Source organism: Poecilia latipinna, unplaced genomic scaffold (genome assembly GCF_001443285.1).
Source record: "Poecilia latipinna isolate Pla-1442-1.1 unplaced genomic scaffold, P_latipinna-1.0 Scaffold7, whole genome shotgun sequence".
Lineage (NCBI taxonomy): Eukaryota > Metazoa > Chordata > Actinopteri > Cyprinodontiformes > Poeciliidae > Poecilia > Poecilia latipinna.
Window position 1 is genome coordinate 905032 of NW_015112623.1, and position 12690 is coordinate 917721.

General features: G+C 39.7%; 2 protein-coding genes across 3 annotated transcripts in view; one reads left to right on the top strand and one right to left on the bottom strand.

The window, feature by feature from the left end:
- Positions 1–2972, top strand: part of LOC106942489 (retinoschisin-like) — an 8010-nt gene extending 5038 nt beyond the window's left edge. The window contains exons 4-6 of the mRNA XM_015025812.1: positions 1423–1564; positions 1649–1844; positions 2529–2972. Of these exons, the coding sequence (XP_014881298.1) occupies positions 1423–1564; positions 1649–1844; positions 2529–2681 (491 nt within the window). The 3' untranslated portion in view covers positions 2682–2972. The remainder of the gene's footprint in view (positions 1–1422; positions 1565–1648; positions 1845–2528) is intronic.
- Positions 2973–4198: 1226 nt separating this feature from the next.
- Positions 4199–12690, bottom strand: part of LOC106942253 (cyclin-dependent kinase-like 5) — a 58528-nt gene continuing 50036 nt past the window's right edge. For both annotated transcript variants that reach the window (XM_015025602.1, XM_015025526.1), the window contains 5 exons: positions 12512–12617; positions 11066–11189; positions 10737–10842; positions 8201–8362; positions 4199–6972 (listed from right to left, as the gene is read on the bottom strand). In XM_015025602.1, the coding sequence (XP_014881088.1) occupies positions 6613–6972; positions 8201–8362; positions 10737–10842; positions 11066–11189; positions 12512–12617 (858 nt within the window). In that variant the 3' untranslated portion in view covers positions 4199–6612. The remainder of the gene's footprint in view (positions 6973–8200; positions 8363–10736; positions 10843–11065; positions 11190–12511; positions 12618–12690) is intronic.

The following is a 12690-nucleotide window of genomic DNA, read 5'->3' on the forward strand; positions in this document are numbered from 1 at the left end:
AAAAAAACCTGACCAACACATGCTAATGATGAACACCTCATCCAGACCGGTAGTCGTTTCCAGTGGAATTCATTGCCACTTTTTACAATTTAACGACTTTCTTCGCAGGAGGACGAATGAAAGGGGATCAACAATGACAGCTTCAGATTTAGATATGAGCCGTTGTGCTGAACAAGCCTGGCATGACAAACGCTGTTTGGGTAATCCTATTACCTGTGCGGGAATGTGGTGAGCAGATTAGCGAGCTCAAAATAAGGCCTGCCCTGTACGCAGGAAGCGTGCATCAGATAATGCCCCAATTATCTCCTCCGGTCTTATCACGCTATTCTTTCGGTATCAAAGCTCAGCGTAAGCCGGATCACTGTAAATCTGGATACAGGAACTTCGACCTTTCTGCCGTGTTCGCTGGTCTTCGTGATGCTCTTTAACAAACTTCTTCAAAGAGCAACTGGATTTATACTGAAGTTAAATTACACACAGGGAATTTACTGGTTACTAATTAGGTGATTTATTAAGGAAATCAGTTAGATTTGATTTGCGGATCAAGTGGCTGAATTATTTTTATCTACTGTAGTCGATGAAACAAAAATAAATTCAGATTTGTGGTGAAAACATGGCAAAATGGATGAGAGTTTCTGAGATATTAACAGTTTCTGTAAATGACCAACATTATTGGTCATTTACAGCATAAGATTTATTCAAGACTGGACCTTTTCTTTACTATCAAGAAGTTCAAAAACGTATTCAGCTTAAAGAAAACGCCGATTAAACAAAATGTTTTTGGGCACAGCTAGCATAATTAGGGTTGGGCAACTTTTGAATTTGAACATTCCAGTTTCAGCTCCTATTCCAGTTCCTAACAATTCTCGATTATGATTCTGTTTAGAGACAAGTAAAAAAAAAAAAGAGTCTAGATGGTTTAAAAGAGCCACAGAGATCCAGTCGATCCTCGACTTCTTAATTCATTGTAATTCGAGGAGGTTATGAGTCTTTGTTTTTCTTTCACCAAAAGGTGTCGTAGTTTGCTTTTTTTTACATCCATGTCACTGACCTTTGAACTGACTACGTATCACTGTGTATATTATATTGGATCTATTTTTTCTGACGAATTGTTAATCTATATAAACTAACTGAACTGTATCAAGGCTGCAGAATGTAACTTTTGAATTATTTTTTTACGTATTTGTTGAAACTGTCTGTATTTTGTCAGAATGATATGAGAGAGAAATCAAACTTCTCTGCCTTCTCTCAGTGCTAACTGCAAACAACCAATCAGAATCAGGAGACGGGTCTTAGCGCTGTAAATCATGCCTGTGTGCGGCCACATAAATATGAAAAAAAAAATGTTAATAAAAGTTACATACTGTAGTTTTAAAGCTGGAAGGTGATGGAGGAAAAAAAACAACACTTTTTCCTCCACAGAATGCCCGTACCACAGACCCCTGGGTTTCGAATCGGGATCCGTGTCCTCCAACCAGATCAGCTGCTCTAGCCAGGACCAGTACACCGGCTGGTACTCCTCCTGGACCCCCAGCAAGGCTCGCCTAAACAACCAAGGATTCGGGTGAGTGACCCAGTTAGCGTCTTACCCTGCACGTTCTGCAACAGAAACGGGATCTGTTGTTTTTGTTTATTTTTGTTGCTACAGGTGTGCCTGGCTGTCCAAGTTCAACGACCAGCACCAGTGGATCCAGATCGACCTGCAGGAGGTCGGGGTGGTGTCGGGGATCCTCAGCCAGGGCCGCTGCGACGCAGACGAGTGGATAACCAAATACAGCATCCAGTATCGCACCGTGGAGACGCTCAACTGGATCTACTACAAAGACCAAACAGGAAACAACAGGGTGGGTCCACCAAACGGCGGTCAGGTCGTAAGAGTGACTGACAACTGCAATGTTAGCAAGAGCTACCTCTTATTGTGACGCTGCTAATGCAGTGCATAATAAAGGTACTGGTTCTGCCGCCTCACTTCGGCCAGAGAAACTGCAAAAAAGGATTAGAAACAAGACATTTATGGACATTTGTCTTCAGCTCAACACTTTGGAGAAACATATTTTGTTGCAAAAGCAGCTACAATGGAGGGATGTCTAAACCAGACTGAGGCTTATTACCATTCGTCTCTGCAAAAATAACTCGCCATAGATTTATATTAGATAAAAGTTTAGACTTTGACAAGGCCATTCCGACACTTAAATAAGCTCTGAGGACTTCCAGGATTGCTTTCACTTTCCCATCATTTCTACCTCTCTTCCCTCACTCAGAGGTTCACTCAGATATCTGATATCTGAAAACACCGGATTGGGCTGGACTTCATTTTCGGCGTAAATAGGAGCTAATATTTCTCCTTCTCCTCTCACATTTGCAAGCTTAGTTTGAGATAGTCTGTCAAAGAAACTTGAGGTTTTGTGGCTGCAATGTGACAAAACGTTCAAAGGTTTACAAGATGTGAATACTTTTTGGGTTTTTCTGCAACAAAATGTGTGGAACGACGACAGCAAAACGAGTCATTTCGCTTCTCTTTTCCTCAGGTCTTCTATGGAAACTCTGACCGCTCCTCCACCGTGCAGAATCTGCTGCGGCCCCCCATTGTAGCGCGTTACATCCGCCTGCTGCCTCTGGGCTGGCATACCCGCATCGCCGTCAGGATGGAGCTGCTGATGTGTATGAACAAGTGCATCTGAAGACGAATGGGTCCGCTCTTTCGTCCCACATTCACCCGTTTCCTGCCAACAACAACTGAAAAAAAGGAAGAAAAAAGGAAGAAAAAAAAAAGGGCCCCCAAAAAAAAAAGAGGGCATCGATCCAACACTGACACACTCAGTGTCTCACATTTGTCCTTGAACACGCCTGCTGGAGACATCCACACATTTTCAATCGCCAACGAATTGAAGGCAGTGTTGGATCAGTGGTTTGAGAACCCGGAAACATATTCACATCTCGCTTTTGAGGATTAAAAATTTGAAAAAGCTTTGCATTGTTTGAATCAAGTGAGCTTGTTTTATTGGAGATTTACAGTTACAGATGTAAAACATGAATATTCTAAAGTCAATACGCTTATGTCGAGTTAGGGATCCGTATTCTCCCTGTTTGGGGGGGAATAAAGGAAAAAGGAAAACGATAATAAGCAGGTCAACACAGACTATGCTACTAAATCGTGTCTGTAACAAAAAGCACAAACTTAACACTTGATCTCGTTTAAACAGCTGATAAAACATTGTTCTGTTATAAATATTACCAAACAAGTAGTCACACGTCAGTATTAATATAATACATGGTGCTCCTTTGGAAAAAATGGTAAATTTCAAAGAGAGCGACGTACCGTGACAAGTACAGTCCGTACGGACGCACAACACGACGCGGCCGCGTCTCTGACACGGTCCTCTCTCAAACACACACACATGCACGCGCACACACACACACACACACACACACACACACACACACACACACACACACACACACACACACACACACTGTGCATATGAAGAAAAGGAAGTGAGAAAGAATTTACATGAGTCAGGACAATATTGCTGAGCCACAACAGCTCTTCAAGGTGCAACATTTAAAAAAAGGGGTTAAGACTTGTTTCTGCAGAGCTGCTCTCATGGCACTTCATTTCCAACAATAAAAAAACAAAACAACAAAAAAAACAAAAAAACAAAACAGTGTTACAGTACTGGGCTTCACTCTGAGATTATCTGAAAAACTCCTACCAAATGGTTCAGCTGGTGTAATCAGTCCAAAAACACAGCAGTGCAGTAACTCCTAGCCAGGTCAAAGAGTCGGTACCTGAAAACGCTGCATTGAAACGGAATGGGTTAAATAATATTTTAAAAAATAAATAAATAAATAAAAGCATGCTTTGCAACTTAAAGGACATGAAATATTGTAAACATGAGCGAACCGTTACATTAAAAATGATTGGCATGCCAGGTAAAGATGTTTCCCAAAGCTTTCAAGTATTTACATTTTTTTTTACCTCCCTTTACACTCCTACTGTTTGTTTGTTCACCAGGTAAACTGGGGTTGTCACCCACTTTTTGATTATTGTTCTGACAGTAGATAGGGGCAATTTAGGCCTTAATTAGGAGTACAAGTTATCAAAAATAATAAGTAAATCTAAAGTTGATTGATTTGACCAATCGACTATAACGATTAGTTGATGAGCGGCCGTTTTCTTTAAAACTTGAGTTTTTCACGTATAGACATAAAGGTGTTTATATTTTAAAACAGAACCGTATGAAGTTCCTTTTGCGTCCCACACTCCACAACGGGTGTGCCACCGCCATTTTTATTTCTGTTTCGACTGACTCAACTTAGGGTTCACCAGCATCGCCCTCTGCTGGATGGAGGGCAAATTGCAACACTAAAAACAAGGTCTAAGTGGACGTTATCAGTTAATCCGTTTGATCTAATTTTAATCGACAGTTAATCGTAAATCGATTGATTGTTTGTGTCTCTAGTTTCAATGCAATTAGCTAGTTCTCATTTTGAAGACTGCCCAAACACTCTTAATGCTCTTGGGAGGACAAAAGCAGTGGACAGCATCTCAGATCCTCCACTATACCATACAGAGAGTATGAGGTGCTTATTTAAATTTTTTGTTTCTTACCACCCCACCTGGAGTGTTTACTGGTGAAAATCTTAACCTTAATTTCATCCAACATAAACAAGTGGTTCCAGGTGAAGCCGCCAGTTTTGTTATGTTTCGCCAGAAATGTTTTTTTTTTATCTGGCATTACTCACACATAACAGTTTGGTGTGTGGACGTACAATGGTTGTCATGGAGATGTGGAGACTGAAAACAAGACGCTCCTGGATGCTCTGTAAGAGGTGAACAGTGGAGATTTGTTCTGGGTGAGTTAAAAGGAAATGGGCCTGTGTGTCATCCCATGAAGATGAGAGATAAATATTAAAATATTTTTTTATAAAATTCTGATCAACTTTAAAGGAGAAAGTACAAAGGTCAGAGGTGCCAGCAGCAATAATGACAATTTTGTTACAAACAATTATGTATTACTGTAGACTTTTCTTTACTCTGTGAATACATATATTAAATGTTAAAGTTGGCTTTAAAAAACAACAACAACAAAAAAAACCAATTCACGGTAAAATTATGCCATTAAAGGGACATAATTCATTCCAAGACATTTCACACATCTTTACCCAGGTTGCCAACAACTATAAGGGCGCTATAGCTGAATAACTAGATGAAATAGTTGCTCAAATAATTTATAAATTATAAATAGCAAAACATAATAATAATAAAGAACAGAAAGTCGTGGTAATAAAGGCTGAAAGCGGCTGGAAATAGCACACACATTGGTGCTTTTAGCAGAATGTGACAAAACCGATGCAAATAAGGGTAAATAAACTGCTCAGACCTTAAGAACTAAAGGTTCATATTAATTTATGCTAAAGATAAAATACTGATAATATCCACATAAAAAAACATAACGTGTTCCTTTGAGAGTCACTGCACCATTATGAATGGCTTTTATGATCCTCTAGCTGCTGTAAAAACACTTTCTTACAGTCAGAAACGTTTTACTTATTTCTACGGCAGCTAGGGGTTGGAGGGTTTGGAGTGAGTTCGTGCATTTCTAAAACGGACTGAAGTCGAGCCACTGTGAAGGTTCTTTTATTCACTGGAGGAAAAAAAAAGTCTTCATCGTCAGCTTCAGATGTCCTCTACCATTAGCTGCATCCATGAAATGTGCACAAAGCACAGCAAGTTTAATGAATTGATCAAATTTAAATACTTTTACCTAAATGATCTCATAAACATTTATCAGACGTTTCGCTCTGTTCAGACCGATTCATGATCTGAAGCAGGAATAACGACGTGACTGTCAAGAAACAGTCAATGCAGTGTTCTATCATGACCCACAGAGGGCAGTGTAGGTCAGAGTATAGAAGTTTAGTTTATGGTTACATTATTTCTAAAATGGCCGCAGTTCATAAAGACACAATAACCTTAATGTCCTACAAATGAGCAGTCAGATGTTTAGACCATCTCACTGTCGGTGCAGCTGTGATTTTTTTCTTTTTTCTTTTTTTCGTTAGTAGAACAAGAATGACAGAGCACATCCAAAAGGCGACACACCTGAAAGGAATTAGGATCGTGGGTGAGAGGTACATCGGGTCTGACGTGAGCAGTAACAACTGGCTCGACTTGATGTGTTCAGAATGCTTTAGTTTAATCTTAAGTTAATACTACACAGTAAAATGTACCATATTTCTATATTTAATAAAAGCAAAAAATACTTGCACTTAAAATCTACACTTTACCTATCCATACATATATATCTCTATATGTATATATATACCGAATTTGTAACATATTTACTTTATAATACAAATCTGATTTTAGAATTACAGAAGTAATAATAATATAAAGTCTATCAAACATGGAAGCTTAAAAAAATTACGACATAAAAAGGCTTTCGGCCCGTTTGCAAGCAGTGTTTACGACAGAAGGTTTGGTGTTTTGGTGTGTGTGTGTGAAGAGTGTGTGCGCCCGTTTACGGAGGGGGACGTGGGGGTGAGAGGTGTAGGAGCAACAGAAGGGAAGCGGGATGCCGAGGTGGGAGGAGCGCGAGGGGCCGACGACTACAGCGCTGTCTCTTTCAGGTCGTTGAGGTTCGGCATGCGTGACCGGGACGGGCGTCCGAAGCCGTGCCCGTTCTGGCCCCCTTTGACACCCATTTGCTCCGGGTACGGGTTGCCCTCCGGCCGCCCCAGGGCGGACGAGTGCCAGCCGGGCTCCAGCTGGCCCGGCAGCGGGTAGGCTCCCTGTCGGCTCTTGAGCTGGGGCGTGCTGACCCCTGAGTGACCCCGGCTTTCGGAGAAACCACCCTGAGCGGAAGCCGAGTTAGGCAGCGGCTGGTAGCGCATGTCGGAGGATGCCGTCTGGTTGGAGGAGGAGGAGGAGAGGTGCAGCAGCTTACGCAGGGACTTCAGGGGCTGACTCTGAAAGACCAACAAAGAAACCACCCAGCGGTGGGATTTTTCAGTGCAGAGCAGGGTCGGATCTACAGGGGGGATGAAAAGGGGAAACAGCCCCCTTAAATTTCTTGTGTTCCTCATATTCTGTGTACACCCCATGTTTCACCAAGCCCCCAATATGAAAAGCAAAAGTGAATTTTAAACATCTTTTAAATATTTTGCCTGAAGCAACAACTTGCAATTCACAATAAATTGCGGGAGTTCCTGAATTTTCCCACTTCACATTTATTCAAAATATAAATAGCACTGCCTATTGTATTATTTTTTGTATTGGTGACAGTATTGTTACATTTCATTCACAAAAACCTGTTCTTTTTTGCTCTCTATAGAATGGCAAAAAGGCACACAGGCAGCACATAACAATATTGTTACATTTCCATCAGGAGATTTTAGACGTTCCCACATTTCTAGACATAGTTTTTACTAAGTTTTTAAGTGAATGTGGGTTTTACTTGCCATTCTGGTCTTTATAGATTAACAGTCAGAGTCTAACAAGCTGATATTATCTGGTCAATAAGCCACGTTACTGGTTAGCTAGCCTGCACTCTGCTGCTTTACACACAATCTGCTTTAGCCACTTAAAACCCAATTGTACTTCTAAAAAAGTATTACCTTAACGATAATAGTCGTTGCTTCTTTAGTTTTCAGGGTATAACTTTCTAAACACCTGACTTTCTCACTTCAGTAATGTGTGAAGATCGAGCGCTGAGCAGCTCCTCTACTTTTAAAATACCTTTCTCTTGCATTTTATGAAAAACTTTGGAACAGAAAGTTACGATCTCATCGTAACTTTTTAAAGCTGTGGTATACATTGAAATCGGTAACCAGCCCATACATCTACCAGTTTGCCACATCTACCAGTTTGCCTAAATCTTCTTTACAAACCACTCTTGGGTTTGGAAATTTTGAGTTTTCCGGAAGTTTGATACGTTGTCCTCATTTAAGACTCAAAATTTAATTTGATAAATTTGATTTAAAAACATGCAAATAAAGACAGAAAACATCTTGATTAGAAACCAAAATAGCAATCAAAGTGAAAAACTGACCACGACACACTTTCCTTAAAGGAAGTTTGATTGCTTTTACAGAAACTAATTAACAGTTTAAAAGAAAAAAGGGACATTAGAAAATAGATCACAAAGCAATACATATTGGTAAAAACATTTTGTGTGTGCGTGTGTGGGAGACTCACTGGAGAGTGTGAATCGGAGAGTTTCTCCCGTGGCCAGTCCTTGTCTCGGTCTCGTTCCTGGTTGCGGTCTCTGCTCTTGTCGCGGCTCCTGTGGCAGCTGCTCTGGTGACCAGAGGACCTGGAGCTCTTCTGGATGACTGCGTCGATGCCTTCGCTGGCCGCCTGACATTCAGAGAGCAGAGGTGCAAGTCAAAACGCACAGTGGTCAAACTGAGAAGGAGAGCCTTCTGCAGGGCTGGGCGACAAATTGGCTTCATCCATGAACCAAATTTTTGAATGTTTTTGAAGATTTAATGTTTGGAAATTTGGATATTTTTGTCACTAATATGACAAAAATAGTTCAGCGTGGTCATCATCTTGTTTGAGAAGTTCTACAGAAGTTTTGTTTATTTGGACTTTGAATTTTGGTGAACTCTACGGCAGAATATTCTTTTTATTTTATATAACTACAAGAATAAAGTAATAATGTTGCAAGAATACAGTCATACAACAATAGAGTCAAAATAATACGAGGATAAAGTCATAACATTCCCACAATAAAGTCATAATATTACCAGAATACAGTAGTAATATTATGAAAATCCTGCATGAAAAGCCACAAAAAATTTAAATGATTAAAACTTTGGTCTAACTACTTATCCGTTAGTACAGATAATACTTAATAGTGAATAGAAACTCTTAATCTTTTAACGCATAACATACTAGCCTACAGTGAGTTCACTTTAATATAGATTCAATAGTTACTCATCTCTGCTTTGATTGTCTTTAATTGTAGGAAATAAAATATAAAAGTTGCATCTAAAATATTTGTTTATCTAAAAAGCAAAATACGTGCCAACTTCTTCTCTCTTCCATCAAATAAATAACCCAGAGGAGAAATTAGCTGTGTTTAGCATTTCCAAACGATATATTGTTTTCCACCAGCTCTGGCTGCCTGATTCCCTGAGGCCAGATTGCGTTTATTTGTGCTCTGTCATCAGCAGTATCTCCCCTCCACTCACACCCACCCACTGTCAGCATCTGAACAAACTGCCGATTATAAATAGAAATGTGAATGGAGTCTCAAACACTGGTTCCATGCTGCACCATTAGCGCTGCAGAGGTGGTAGACAGTTTAATATGTCAAAATATGGTGGCTTAGGAACTATTCCCGCAGCTCCTCCCCCGCCCCCACTGCCTTTCTGATCTATACTCTGTTATCAAGTCAGTGGGTTTGCAGAGCTTGATCTCATGGTTTAGCGCTACGTTGATAAGCAGCAAATCACATGTGCTCAGCCGAAGCCTAAGCACTCTTGAATCGCTTTTGGATGAGCCACATACAAAAAAAGGGATCTGTCTGATACATTAACTTAAGTGGAATAGAGGTTTTTTTTTTGTTTTTTGTTTTTTTGCACCACCAATGGTGCAACACTTTTCTATTTCTATTTAGACTTCACAAGGTTGGAGAGTGCAGAGAAGGACCTCTGAATGTTGGTAATCTCTCTGGATTATTAGGTTTTATTTAGGCTGTGGGACAGAGGCCTTGTATACACGCAGCCAGGTCACATTGTTTAAAAACATAATATTGCACACACGGTTTCAGGAAAGATTTCATCCACACCTGCGCAAATCCATCCCCCAAGCGTTGATTTAAACATGCCAAGCCAGCGGGGGGCAGCGTAACGCCAAGCTAAACCTAAGTCAGCCAATCAAATTGCTTCAAAACTGCCACAGCTTCCTGTTAGGAATTAAAAGAAGATGCCATGAGGTTCGCTTGTGTGGACAGACAGACAGGTTTAGCTGTTTTTACATAAATATATGTACATATTTGTATTAGAATATAAAGTTGATAAAAGTTGATTGGGAATTGTGTTAAAGCAAGACTGTGGATGTAATGGTGCATTATTTGTCGCAGACTGTCCCAAATCTCTACTTTCCCCATGTAGCAACGCAAAACACACAAACACAAAACCAACAGAATTTGCTCATAGCCCTACTTTGTTTGGAGTTTCTATAAATAATTGTTTTACAGATATTAAACAGTGTTTTCATGTGAATGAAAGGTCAAAACACGAAAATGTGTTTATTTTTGCAGGCATCTGACTGCGTGTGGATTAGACCTCAGATATCCATTGTTTTTATGTCTGATCAGCTATTTCTGCCTTTTTTTCACACATATGGTTTGGATCATTATGCTACTGAAGGATCCAATGAACTCTTTTTAGTTTCCCTCCATGTTAGCGCACAACAAGCTGCTTGGACTTCATGGACATGTCCTCCTGAACATACTGCTTTTATCTTAATTGAACAACTTCTTACTACAACCTCTTAGGGGAGATGACACGCTGGTTCATACTTTACACTGGAGGACCAGGAAAGAACTAAAGCAAAAGAATAACGCAATATTTCACCAGATTATATTTACAGTTTTTTAAACTTTGTTGTCTCTGCACAATGCAGTCAGTGCATAAACAGCAGATCTCAATTAGTGTTCTTTAAAACAAGATTTGTTGTCGAAATGACATGACATGAAATGTCTTTAAAGAATTTAACTTACCATTTGATTTTTCTTCTTTTTCTTTTTTATTGCTCTAAAGAAACCCTGCTTCTCCTTCTCTTTGGATGGCTCGGATGCATTCAGGACCACAGTATCTGGGCCAGTCCTGAAAATAAAACAAAGAGCACAGAGGTTGAACCCCAACGGGAAAAAAAAAAAAAAAAAAAAAAAAAAAACAAGCAAAAAAAGATCTAATAACTTGTGCTAAAGCCGCCATGTAATTTGGGGAGGATTTAACTGAATGTAGCAGCATTGTCCTTAGAAATGGTAAATGAATTTGTCTTTCTTCAGCAAAAGACCGTTCTTCAGCGAAGAAAGAATCCAAGTACCAGGGGTCAAAGGCAGGCTGGCGCTTGGAGTGATTTGTCAAACTGCTGCCGTCCCCAGACAAGCCGGAGTCCCGGCCCGGGCCCCTGCTGTCGTGGAAAGAGTTGTCTGGCCGGGGAGATGGCACTGTTTGGCAAACAAACGACAAAAAGCAGAATAAACAGATGCAAAATGCAAGATTTTTCATTTCACCACTTAAATCTTTTTGTTATATATCAAAGATGCATAAAAAATGCAAATAAATAAACCAATTCATTTGTGAATATGAATATCGATTTTATTGTCTAAAATGCGGTAGCAGGATTTCTTTTGTGAACGTTTGATCATTTGTAGCAAAGGATGGATGCATCTGCAGCTAAAAATAGAAAATCTTTTAACATCAACATGTGAGAAGCTCAGACCTTCCTGCTGGACTTAACATCAATATAATGTATTGCCGATATCCAGTTATATCCGGTTAATAACTGGATATTAATTGGTTAATATCCAGTTATTAACTGATTAATAACTGGATACCTTCAGATGGTTAATAGGAGATTTTTTTTTAAAGAATTTGAACCAGGTGAAGTTAAACTAGGCCACCTGAGGAGTTCTGTGTTAAATGTATTTACAGCAGTGCAGGACTTTGGAAAAGAAAAAAACCCCAAAGTATTATGGGTTAATGAATGAATGTTAATGACTGTGTTGATATTCCTATTTATTCCTAATAACTGCACAGAATTTTCTGTTATAGTTTTATATAGTATATTATGACTATTCCTATTATCATTATTATTAATTGAATTTTTTTTTTTTTTCAGAGCTGCAGTTTTGGAGCTCCAACCTCACAGCAGCCGTCCCTTCAGACTAGCCAGCAGCAATTAGCAAAAACTCCTTAGCTCACTTGCTGAGTAAAAAGCCAGCTGTTCAGAATTGCTTTTGAAACTTTATCAGTGAAACATTAATCAACAGTCTGATGATGTGTTTCAGTTGTTGACTATGTGCTCTGTGACTTTGTATCGTTGTGTTTTTATGATACAAAGCACTTTGAAAAGCCTTGTTGCTGAAAAGTGCTACACAAATAAAATCAGATTTGATTTTGATTTGATTATATGAGCTAACTCTCAATGAAACGCTGGTTAAAATGTTAACAGAGGAGCCATGTTGTGATGACTTCCTGAAGGCGGAGTTTGAGAAAGCGCAGGAGCTTCTTAAAGAGACAGAGGCCCAATATCAAGACGTTAAATTACAAAGTCAAATGTTTTTTTAGTCATATTTTATATATACAGGATTTTTTTTAACAGCTGAAGTTAACACTTGCTTGTTACTTGATTATGCTACAAAATGACACAAAGTGCCCGGAAATATGAAATACTGCCCCTTCACTAAACTTCCCTAAAAAAAAGGTCCAGGGGGTCCCGATCTAAGCCGCCATGTTTGCCTCCATGGTGCAGCGGTGGGAAACAAACCTCTGTAGAAGCTGCCCACCCTCCTGGGCATGGATTCACTGTAGATGTTGCGATTCTCCTTGGAGGAGCCTCCGTCTTCTGCTTGCTGCTCATGATACAGGCCAACCTGAGTTGACAGCAGAAACACTAATCATACAAAACCTTCGCCGAGCAAAGCATCTCATCAAAAAAAAAAAAAA